This window comes from Amblyomma americanum, chromosome 10 (assembly GCF_052857255.1).
Source record: "Amblyomma americanum isolate KBUSLIRL-KWMA chromosome 10, ASM5285725v1, whole genome shotgun sequence".
NCBI classification, from domain to species: Eukaryota; Metazoa; Arthropoda; class Arachnida; order Ixodida; family Ixodidae; genus Amblyomma; species Amblyomma americanum.
Genome location: NC_135506.1, coordinates 136,285,911 through 136,298,782, shown reverse-complemented (window position 1 = coordinate 136,298,782; position 12,872 = coordinate 136,285,911). Strand labels below are relative to the sequence as shown.

General features: G+C 44.7%; 1 protein-coding gene across 2 annotated transcripts in view; it reads right to left on the bottom strand.

Moving 5' to 3' along the window:
* Window positions 1-4,134: 4,134 nt before the first annotated feature.
* LOC144106643 (uncharacterized) overlaps window positions 4,135-12,872 on the bottom strand; it is a 65,706-nt gene continuing 56,968 nt past the window's right edge. For both annotated transcript variants that reach the window (XM_077639483.1, XM_077639484.1), the window contains one exon: window positions 4,135-8,563. In XM_077639483.1, the coding sequence (XP_077495609.1) occupies window positions 8,175-8,563 (389 nt within the window). In that variant the 3' untranslated portion in view covers window positions 4,135-8,174. The remainder of the gene's footprint in view (window positions 8,564-12,872) is intronic.

Genomic DNA, 12,872 nt, shown 5'->3' with positions numbered 1-12,872 from the left:
ATGTGGCTTGCTTGAAGCCAGAAATAAAGATATGGGCAGTCGCTAGAGTTGTTCTCACTTGTGTATCGGACTTAGAAAAAGGACTGCGAATCTAGTTGGGAAAAACCAAGTGTGCTTACATGGCAGGTAATCTTTCACTGCATGCTATGTTCCTTTTCGTATTGCTTGGAAGTGTGCATTTATTTAGCAAGTTGCCACTGCAAATTTCATTGGCAGAGTCATTGGTCGCCTGGCTATGCCTTCACAGAATCAGCTGTTCGACACTTCAACTATGAACCAACCTGCTTAATTTGAAGCGTTCGAAAAGGCAGAACTCACTGTTGCACCAAATCAGCAGGAATGTGGCCTGAATATCCACAATCCTCAGATCTACTTTTAAGACAAACTCCGGTTGCTTTTAAACATTTGAAGTTGATAATCGCATCACATTTCTTATCCCCTCGCTTCTGTACAGAGAAAAACATTTTTCAATATAGTACCAAGTAAGAGTATTTAAAATGGGCAAAAACCAGGAAGCCGAAACCAAAACTGGGTTTCACCCGAACGTGGATACTGTCGCAACATTTATCGTGTGCTCCTTGAATGGCCAAAATGGCAGCTGCAGGTGAGAGCTTGGGTCATTATATAATATCTGAAATGACCAAAACCCAGCTCAAAATTTTGTCCTTCAGCAAACGCGGAGCGAACGGCCGTGCGTCAAGGAACACAGCATGTGCAGGATTGCCTGCAGAGATCTGCCCGATCGAGGCCACAAAATGGGAAATTTTTTAATTCATTTATGCTGCAACAAAACATCAATCCCCTGTGAAATTTGGGAAAAAGTTACCAGAAAACTGGAAATAACGTACTGTTTCAGTAAAATCAGAGAAGGCAGAAAAAATGGGATTTGGCTGTTGGTTAGAAGACCGCAGCACCAACGTTGTGCAGCACTTCAGCATTAGCCTTGGACATTTCTCTGCTACTGTTTTAAACTAACAAGAGTCTGCCTGTTCACTGCTGCCTTAGATGGCATGATATTGGGTCTTAAGGCTCAATGTCACACTTGTACTCGGCTCTCTAGTCTTGTGGCTGCATAGCGATAAGGTCCCCTGCTGCTTTAATGCAGTGAAACGATAACCCCCTCAGGCGCAAGCTGATACCCATAGGAGGGGAAATGTCGAGATTTAAGACTATAGATATTGAGCACGAGGACTCCCGACCGTGGCGGCCGCGTTTTGGTGCAGACAAAATGCAAGACGCATGTGTAAAATGTAATGTCAATGCATACTGGAGAACCCCAGGTGGTTGATATTAACGTGCAGCCCTTCACTACAGTGTCCCTTGCGCTTTGGGACATTAAACCATTTGTTGTTCTCCACGCTTCAAATGAAGAGACGGAAAGAAAAATTTTATTCTTTCATTGTATTTTGCGATGTCCCCGTTCGGGGACAGGGTGCCTCACCACAGAAAAAGTAATGCACGCCATCGTGCCTAATGGTTGTGGTCAGTAGCAAACGTGGGCCAACCTTTTTCATAACAGGCTCTGGGTAGGCACTGCTTGGCCGACCGTGCTTTTTAGAGCACGTGATTAGGCTGTTCGTAATGTATGTTTGGAAGGCCATCATGTCCAAAGTACTTTTCTGTGCAAGCGCTAGGGTCTATCAGGTATTCCATCCAGCTGTTGCACAGCACAAAAGACAAAGTGAGAAATGACCCCTGCTTTCTGGTTCTTGTCCTAAGAGGGTGCATCAGGAAGTCTAGTTTATCGACCCCTCCCATGTGCGAGTTGTACTGCAAAATCACTTCTGGGCAGTCAATTTCAGTATGCTGCTTTGTTGCGTCGTCTCTCCATTTGCTTCATTTTTTCACCATTACCAATTCCAACTTGTGTGGATGCCATGTTCACAGTTCCATTATCTTGCCATCTTACAATGGAAATGACGCGGTCGTATCTGTCCCGCATATCGGCAGACACCTGAGGGGTGCTGTAAGAGAACGGATAAAGAAGGGAGTGAAAGAAGAAAGGAAGAAAGAGTTGCCCTAGTGGAGGGCTCAGGAATAATTCGACCACCTTAGGATCTTTAACGTAAGGGCGCCTTAGGGTTTCGTCTCCATCGAAACGAAACTTGAACCGGGGAACTCCGGATCAGTAGCCGAGCGCCCTAACCATTGAGCTACCGCGGCTTTATTTATCACTTTTTAAGCAACACTTGAGCAGTCTGTTGGCTCACCACTGGCAAGAATGCCCATTTGTTTCAGCTCCAGGAATAATGGCACTGAGGTGAAATAGTTCTCCACGAAGCACTTCAGTTCCAGGTTCTTTTCTTTACTGCCGCGGTGGCCTAGTGGTTTGAGCATCTGCCTCGCATGTGGGAGGTGCGGGGTTCGGTCCCCAGGGCCGCTGGGTACCCACTGGTGGTACAATGGGTACAAGCTTCCCCTGGTCTGGTGCTCAGCTTATTTAGGTTGAAATGCTTGGGAAATGGGACTTTGGCCCCACCCTGTGAAATGAAAAACTACCTAGTGCCATGGTGCTCTTTGGCCAAAGCTGTCCTTGCACCATAAAGATTCATCATCAGGTTCTTTTCTTTAGGCATTGCCTGGAAAAGGTGCATGACAACTGACCTGTCCAGTCCGAGATGTGAATGCTGTGTACTGGACCCCTGTTCCCTTACCTTGGTACAGTTCAAGGTCATGTGCTAAGGCATCGAGGAACACCTTCACCCATTCAGGGTTTGGCTTTCCCTCCACAAGCTGGATTCCAAGGGTCCCAGCTGCAAGCACTGTGATCCGACGGCTCCTATGACAGGGCACACTTTCCAGAACTTGTCCTGGCTGGTTGAATCCCGCGAAGTGTTTGGGTCCGTAATGTCCTGCACGGCTCTAATTCTAAAAAATCGCTTTGCTGTCATATGGATTCAGCTATTGCGGGAAATCTTGCATTACAATCATTACAAAACCAACGGAGAGAGGGAACCAGAGCAGGGTGACAAAAAACATACCAAACGTTTCTTTACAACAGCCAATAGCTAACACGGAGGAATGATTTGACCAAAAATTTTCTTAAAAGCAGGACCAACATGTTGGCACTGAACAAGAACGTAGAGCTAAAAAACACGAACAGATAAAGCATGGTGAATACATGGATTAGAACGAAGGCATAAAAATGTGGTTAGGATGATCGGGTACATAAACGAATTCGAAAAACGAACATGGATAGCAATGGAAAAGCCAACAAATAAGTAGGCATGCTGCAGGTAGGCGCTACAAATAAGGTAGGCATGCTACAGATGACCACGCAAACACACTTGTATGGTTTAGGTACAAGCAGGGTCTTGTAAGCGGTGTGGTCTTTCACGTAAAGTGGTATCTTACAAGTGTATGCTAATGAATGGTAACTGGAGAGACCTTTGCCCTGCAGTAGGCGTAGTCAGGCTGACTGTTATGAAATAGGTGAGTAGCAAAGTGTGCACAGTGGCATCTGCATGCGGTGGCTACCAGAAGACCCCTGCAATCTAATGTATGCCACTGCCCCAACAGATTGCATGCGGGCAGCATAAAGTTTTCTCAAAGCAAACCTGCGTCCGCGACGCTCCTTTGTAGCAATGTGATTGTGTGTAGTGCAGTGAGTACTAATCAGTGTGTGCAGAAGCAGCATTGTGTGTAAGCTGCAGTATGAAAAAGCTTAAAGGCAAGAATGTGTTGTGATAAATGTGTGAATACGAACAAAGAACACTATGCGTAAAGAAAAACTGTTGAAGGGAGCCATTAACGTATTACTCCATACTCTTAAAAGGCAGAGGTTAAGTGTAGACCTTTTTTTTTTTAAATTTTCAACATAGACCAACTATTAAGAACGACATCGCAGTGCCGAACTGAGTTGATTGGCCTGGATCTGCCGCAGTGGCTATAGCCCTAGGACACTGGACCACATCCCAGCTATGGCCGCCGCATTTCAATGAAGCACCATTTCCAAGACAATGCATTGCAGTGAATTTCTCATAAGCGAGAAATATGATTTTTACATGTGTATATGCTTGTGCAGCTTTTCCTTGCAGGTAAAGAGTTGCATGGTCTATTAAATGGAAGAGAGCCTGCACAAGCAATTTTTGCTGTGATGTTTTGCTTCAAGAATCCATACTTGAACGTCACCAGTGTTACAAAAGCTGTTTATTTCAGTACGAGGAGCAGATCTATGATGCACTACTCACACGAATGGAGACACCTGTAAATTCCCTGAAAAGACACTGAGGAAGCCCCAACACACTTCCCTCTTTCTTGCCATGCAATGCCAAGAGAGGCTGGCTACACTGCACAAAGGTGGATGATCACCAGGCACAATGCAATTATCAGGCGGTCACAGCACGGACTGCTAAAATGAACTGAACACAGGCTCTTCAGAATAAATGCATGCAGTGCGTCCACCAATAGATTATATGCAAGAAAAGCAGTGTGTTGGTAACATGACCATATGCATATCAGGAGAGCAAGCTGCCGGGCTAGTTGCTGATGCATGTTGTTTAGTAGGAAGCGCAAAAACGTGTTTTTGTGTCCCCTACTCCGTCCCTCGTTTGTTTTTTTGCACTTCCTACTAAACCATATGCATAACCCTTCAACGGTTATCAACCACATTCTCTTTGCTAATTTGTTCAAATTAGCATGTGCAGCAGCTGTCTACGTGTGGGCCCTGAACTAGAAACAAGTCTGGAGCAATCCGCACTGCTCCCATCAAGAAGCCAGTTTATTATTCTTCTTTGTGGCAACTAAAAATGTTGGCCAAATAAACTCATGTTCATTTGTGGGCCTGATAAATGTGACAGAACAAAACTTTTCGACATTGGAAAGTCTATTTCTGTTTAATAGTCGCTGTTTGAAGCTCCAACATTAGACATGCTAGAAAAACAGCCCATCACCTAGGCAATAATGAGAGAGTCGTAAACGAAGGTGCATAGATTTTCTTGAATCTAATGTCTAAAGCATCAAGGTCATTTTACAAAATTTCTAATAAATTAAGCCTGGTGATGGGGCACGAAAAAGGAAAGATACCATGAGAGACACACATACACCCCATCACCCATTCGGATATCACTTATATCTGCAACCACATTTAGCCAGCAGCAGTGATGGCAGCCTGCCTTGACAAAGCGTTTTAAAGGATTATAAAAAATTGTTGTGCACGAGGTGGCCACTGGTTGCAAGACAAAGTTCCTGGCAATAAAATAAACAACCCTCTATACTTGCTCGCTGTATATAGGGCAGACAGGCCAGTGCCTGAATAAGCGACTCAGCGAGCACCACAGAAATGTTAGGGATCAGGGACCAGGTAATCTGGCTCGTCACTGCCGTAGTCACAAGTGCACGCCGAACTTCGAGGAGTGTTCAGTATTAGGAAAAAATAGCGATAAGAAAACAAGGGAAATAATTGAATCTGTAGCAACAGAAAAAGAGGGATTGGAAAATTGTATCAGTGATGCTTCAGTGTTATCAAGGAAAGGCATAGCTTTCTTAGATTCAAGGAGTGGGCAATAGTGTGAAACTTGCTCACTGATTGGTGGTTTTTATTGTTCTTTATTGATCTCTTCCCTTAAGACATCATGACTTTGACAAGATAATCATTGTTAGTAAGTTATCGCTGCACCTTACGAGATCTCTATAAGGCTGTCAGCGCCAAATAAAGTTCATTCAGTGCAAGCTTAGCGCTCGTGTTGTGTCCCCTCAATTGTGTGCGCTATGGATCCTCATCAAGAATGCACTGAGCGGCCATGTGAAACATGCAAATTATCAGCCGTTTTGTCAATGAAACATGCCGAGCCTGGAAGACTGCATTGTCAGTCCGAATTGATGAGATTAAAGTCCACGAACTCCACACAGTATCAGCATGAGCTTTAAAAAGACGATGGCGTTAACAGTAAGCAATAAATAAAACCTCTGAGTATATGCTGGTGAATAATTACACATGCATTAAAAGTAGCAGAAACAATTTTTGAAATTAAATAAGCAGTGGAATAAATTTAACATGTAACACAGAAATCACCACTGCTAAGCCATTAACATACAGTGAATACAAGACTAAAAGTCAATTTTGACTGCAGAAAACTTTAAGCACCGGAAATCTTGACTACATTGCATCTGTAAAAAAAAAAAGTGCAAATAACAAAGAGCATCAAATTGCTTGTATCACAGGTGAATCATAAAAGTTGCACACACTTGTTCTGTCTGCTTCTCATGCATTTCTAGCCCTTATGTTTACATTTACCTACACCAGCATAAACAGAGCTTGCAGCAGAACATATGCCATATTTACACGATTGTAAGTCGACCTATTTTTCAAAATTTGAAAATCCGAAGTGAGGGGGTCGACTTGAAATCGGAACCAAAGCATCGCACCATAAATAAAGGCGAGACAAACAAGATATCAGGCATGTTACATAGTGGTTGCATTTTTGCTGCACGGCTCCGTCGAATCGCTCTTCGTGCTGGCCTTGAGCAGCTGCTAAGTCAATGCGCAGAACCGGCATTCCCACCCCGTGCAAGGCGGCCGATGGTGGCTGTCAATAAGCAGCAGTGCACTCCCCCACACGTGGCCGCAGATAAACGGCGGCGGCCCAATAACACATTCACGTTCTACTCTTAACAGGCGCCGTCCAAGTTTTTTTTTTTTGTTGTTTACTTTCAACTGTGCACTCGTTGATGGAAGGGCCGCTTTTCCAATTGCGGTGGCACCCCCCTCCCCTCGGAAACACAGTGGTGCCGGGGAGTGTCGGTAGCCGATGAAAGAGCCGACGCCCCTCATGCGTAGTTTCTCTTTGGCTCTGACGCATTTGACTACTGCCGGCCACGTTTCACAAGTTTTTAATGTAGTGCTTCGTCATTCGTTATTTGTGCTCTGGGTCCGGTAAGCGACCAGCGCTCGTTCACGGCTACATTCGAGATGGCTGTCATTCTTTACACCGAAGAAACGAGCAACTGCTTGCCAGGCCACAAGTTCAACATTCGCAGCAGGTGATCAGGTGTGGCAGCTGCAGTGATGCAAAATTTTGAGCTGTTCCACGCGATGTCGTGATGTGGCAGTTTGCGAAGTGCGTGATTTCGCTGCACGACAGTGTTAGAACGACGAGCTGTGGGACTGCAGCAGCGATCACGATGGCAGCGCTAGTGAGGACTATGGCGCAAGTGTAGACGAATAGTCCACTGACTAATACATTTTCGTTTTGGAATGTGCCCATGGGCGCTCCCGCGCGCAGCTGGCAATAAGCGGAGGCCGCAGGATAGTACTATCGCATTCTATTAATGGCCAAGTGCAAACAACCTCCTTTTTTTTTTTTTTTCAGAAATGTGAAGTGAGGGGTCGACTTACAGTCCTGTAAATACGGTAAATGACTTCAGTGTGAATTTAAATCGACATGATTCATTGTCAAAACTCATCACTTGGAAGAGCTTACGGCATTGCCACAACCCTCCTGAAATGCTACATGACATGTACGCAAATAAAAAGCATCTATGCAAAGCCATGCCCACTCTGTGGCTACAAGGAGCATTTGCATTACAACTGTGGCACTGCCACACTCAAATGGCGGAAATATCCTGGCCAAACAGACATACAGAATGGCCTCATGCAAATACATTCCTTCAATTTGCTGACTGTACACATGTGAACAGAAGTAGAATCAGCTTTTGTGCAGACGAAGCAACAACATGAACGATGAAATGCAGCATAAACAAAACTTCCTCTGGCGATTATTTGCCCTGCCACCTTTCTGGATGCCGATGACATCAGAAGCCAGTCATAAAAGCCTTGTCAGTGGCTGAAATAAAATATGAGTAGTAATGCTAGCTAGCAGGAACTTTCCCCTCTAATGGGAGCTGAAAAAGATGTTTCATTTAGAGCTGCTCCCTCATCACGTTTAGCAGAGCTCTTAAACTGATACCATCATATTTCTGAGTATTACTAAGTGTAATAGCATGTAGCCAAACGGTATTCCATGAATATTTTTTAACGCAGTCAAAGAAGCAAGGAATTAACGAAAGGAAAAAACGAAAACAGCTGACGAGAATTTACTTTCTCTAGCTACTGTGTGCCGTACCTCGAGACGACTACAAGGAGTAAATCAACAAAGAAGCTCGTTTTGAAGGCTAGTCACAATATTTGTGACTGATCTGTAGTCACAGAGCATACTTAATAGCACCAGAGAGACTCATTCGGGCGGTGGAGGCCGCGCGTGCGCCATGAGGTGTCGGTTGAGCGCGAAACGGCCGGCGAATGCACGCCCGCACTCGGGGCAGGCAAAGGGCCGTTCGCCCACGTGACGCTTGAGGTGCGTCACCAGCGAGTTCTTGTGCGCGAAGGCCACGGGGCAGAGGGAACAGCGGAAGGGCCTGGCGCCCGTGTGCGTGTGCACGTGCTCCTCAAGCACGTTCTTGCGCGAAAAGGACTTTGGGCAGAGCGCGCAGCGGAAGGGCCGCTCGCCCGTGTGGGTGCGCACGTGCACCACCATGTTCCACTTGTGTCGCGTCGTGTACTCGCAGCATTCGCAGTGGAACGTCTCACCACGCGCATAGAACGGACGCCGTCCGGCCGCACCACCTGCAGGTCATTTGAAGTAATGGCTAAGGACAGGGATGGATTGGACAGGGCTCATCAAAAACATAAATATGGGACAAAGCTCCTGAAATACTGCCAGAAAGCTGTCACAGCTCTAACCAGAAAGGAACAAAAAAACTGATGTAAACTGTGTGCATTCCCTTTCGCAGAGGTCATGACGAAATGGCCAATTCCACACAGCGACCTGGCGCTAAACTTTTGTTCTCTACATGTTACCAATGTGTGCTTCAGTAGAACAGAAAATAAGATGGCAGTTGTCTACAACAGATTATATCAAGAGGAGAATTAGCTGCGATTGCCATCGTTTGATGAATCTATTACCCACAGCTACCCTATGATGGGACAATAAAGCAGACAGGCGTGACAATGTAAAGAAAGGTGCCTGGAGAAAATGAAACACAACGAGGGAAAATGCATAAATGGTGAAAGTACACTCTTATCAATGCAAAAGTGAACACTGAAGGAATATGAAGTTGGTTAAAAACAAAGTAAAACACACCAAGGAAAGCAATCAACAGTAAGGCAAATATAAGTAATGCTGTGCTCTCCACACGCAGTTCCATAATCAACTGAATATACTGAATATTAATAATCTCATTAAATTCAATATTGGTGTATTTGTTTATAGGGTAGTTAGTGCTCATAATCTGCAATTCATACCCATAAAAGACATCACTAACCCAAATGTTACACGCTTTTCACATCGGAATAATTTTTTGCTTCCGAAAGGTCGCACTAACTTCGGAATACATAGTTATATTTTCATTCATCAAACAGCACAAACAGCCACCCACAAAGTGATTCAGATGGCAATCAATCTAAGTCAGATTTATGAATAACCTGCCAACAGGTCCAAATTGCTACTCTTATGAATAACACAAAAAAAAAATCCGATTCAGAATGCAATTTCTGAAGGTCAAGCTTGAGCAAGCTAGCAGGAACTTACCACTGTCACAACAGCACAAAACACAATGAATGTAGAAAACACAAGACAACACAGCACTGTGTTCTCTAGATTTTTTTTTCCACTTTATGTTCTGCGCTGTTAAGTTCCGAGAGAGTGACTTTTGCAGACATTCATTCAGAATTTAACCCTTTAAGGGCCCATTAAAAAAAAAAAAGGCACCAAAATGGTTTTTTTTTTTATGATGTGAAATGCTTCAATAACGTTTAAAATGCGAAAATATCTGTGAAAATATTTTTAGGTAGAGAATAATGTCTTATTATGCATCAGTACCGATTTCCCAAATTGCAGCCTTAAATAAATACGGGCCTGACGTCCCGTCTGTTCTGCGCCAGGTAGTGTTATGCAGTGACTGAACGCTCCGCTAGTGCTACCTCGGACGCTTAAAACAGCTGGCCGCCCCACACCAGCTGTTGTGTGCAAGTGTTGTGCGCGTGTGTCGCGGTGGTTTCTATGTTCGTTGGCGCACGGGCGCAGCCTGAACAATTGAACTATAATTTGTAAATAGTGTATATATGCCCTCACCCCTATCTCTTTCCTGCTATCCCCTCACCTCTTTCGTTTCACTTCTTCAAACTGCCTGCTATCCTTTATTTCCCCTACCCCAGCTCAGGTGCCGCCGATTAGTGATGGCAGATGCCGGGGTGAGCAAACATCTTTTACCTTCCTTTTGTTATTTTAAATAAATAATCACTATATATATAGCCCATGGAACTTCAGAAAGAAAAGGTTGGTTTTGAACCACCATCATCATCAGCCTGAATACGCCCACTGCAGGGCAAAGGCCTCTCCCATGTCTCTCCAATTAACCCCGTCATTTGCCAGCTGCGCCCACCGTATGCCCACAAACTTCTTAACCTCATCTGCCCACCTAACTTTCTGCCGCCGCAAAATGCACTATTCGGCCATTGATTCCATCTAAACTACCAGGAAGGGCGTGGTATCGCTCAAAACATGACACTCCACACAGCATGGCAAAATGGCATGCTAAGGGGGCAAACCTCAAAAACAAGAAACCTCTTCTTCCATCCAGTGTGAAAATTATGATTCAATAAAAGTGCACCATTTGACAAGCTCAGCTCATCAAAAGCAGTTTAGAAAGCAGCAAAACATCCATAACAAGCTGAGGTCATCGTGAACCTTTAAGGGTGCCCTGAAACGTAAATCAAGCATTTCCATAGAGTGACATACAGTGGAGCATGAATGCAGAGTAAGGGTGGTGAAATTGCAATGTATAAATATTGCGGCTGACATTTCACACTGATGGGAGCGGCTTCCAGCACCAATATTTCGCACCGAATAGGGCCTGGCATGTGTAATTGGGTGCTGCCTCAGGTGTTTGCCTGGCATGCATTCCGTATGGTATGACACAACATTATTTAATTTCTGTATGTCCTAACAGCATGGCTTGGGTGGTTCAACCACAAGGCGTTCCAGAAGAGACCCGAAAAAAACAAAGGAGACTGTGTGGCAAAAAACACATCTGACATCCTTGAATCAAACTGGGGCAGTAGTACACATTGTACTTCTAAGCACACTATACCAAGCAGTTTAAAACGAAGGAATATTTATGTACATAGCAGCTAAGCTAAAAAAAGTATCGAAGACACTGTGGAACCAATGTGTGTCATCATGAGAGTCCCAGTTAGTGACACAGCAACCAAGACTAAAACACATGATCAACATACAGAGATTCAAAACACTGCACTATGCAAAGCAGAATAAAGGAGGAAGGCAAGGAAGTTGCAGTGTGCTGACTGATGTTTCGCAAAAAGGATGCATTTTTCAACACAAGCCTCCTTGCTTGAGTCAGTAGACCAGCAAGCAAGCTTTCCATGGGCAACTACCACCCTCTAGTGTAGAAATCTGCAACCAACACAATTTCCAACCGTCTCTGGCAAAGGGAACAGTGCAATGTCAGGCCGGAGTTATTCATCAGTGGCAATTTTGGAACAATCTCCCATGACAGGTACAGCTAGGGGTAGACAGGGTGCCATCAAGGTGCCATTTAATACCAAACTACAGCAAGGAGGAAGTAAAGAAAGCCTTAGGAGCGATGCAAAGGGGAAAAGCAGCTGGTGAGGATCAGGTAACAGCAGACCTACTGAAGGACGGAGGGGAGACTGTGCTAGGAAAACTAGCCACCCTGTATACGCAATGCCTTATGACCTTGACCGCACCACAAGCTTGGAAGAATGTAAACATTATCTTAATTCATAACAAAGGAGACGACAAGGACTTGAAAAATTACAGGCCGATCAGCTTACTGTCCATTGCCCACAAAGTATTTACTAAGGTAATAGCTCATAGAGTCAGGGCAACCTTAGACTTTAATCAACCAAATGATCAGGCAGGCTTTCGTAAAGGATATTCCACAATAGGTCATATTCACACTATCAATCAGGTGATAGAGAAATGCGCAGAATATAACCAACACCTATATATAGCCTTCATTGATTACGAGAAAGTATTGGACTCAGTGGAAACCTCAGCAGGCATACAGGCATTGCGGAATCAGGCTGTAGAGGAGTCTTATGAGAAAATACTGGAAGATATCTATAATGACTGCACAGCTGCCGTAGTCCTCCATCAAGTCAGCAATAAAATTCCGATAACGAAGGGCGTCAGTCAAGGAGACACGATCTCACCAATCCTATTCACCGCCTATCTACAGGAGGTATTCCGAGGCCTGAAGTGGGAACAGTTGGGATAAGAGTTAATGGAGAATACCTAAATAATCTCCAATTCGCTGATGACATCGCCTTGCTGAGTCACTCAGGAGGTGACTTGCAAAGCATGATCAAAGAGTTAGACAGGCAGAGCAGAATGGTGGGTCTAAAAATTAACATGCAGAAAACCAAAGTAATGTTCAACAGTCTAGCAAGGGAACAGCAGTTCACAATTGGAAGCGAGTGATGGAAGCAGTAAAGAATTGCAACTACTTAGGGCAGGTAGTGACAGCTGATCCAGATCATGTCAGGGAAACAACTAGAAGGATAAGAATGGGGTGGAGTGCATATGGCAGGTTCTCTCAAATCATGAATGGCAGTATGATAGGTGTAACGTTAAATATGATAGGTGTAACGTTAAGAGACCGGAAGCGGGCAGAGTGGGTGAGGGAACAAACGCGGGTTAATGATATCCTAGTGGAAATCAAGAGGAAGAAATGGGCTTGGGCAGGGCATGTACTGCAAAGGCAAGATAACCGCTGGTCCTTAAGGGTAACAGAGTGGATTCCAAGAGAAGGCAAGTGTAGCAGGGGCCGGCAGAAGGTTAGGCGAGCGGATGAGATTAAGCAGTTTGCAGGCAAACGGTGGATGCAGCTGG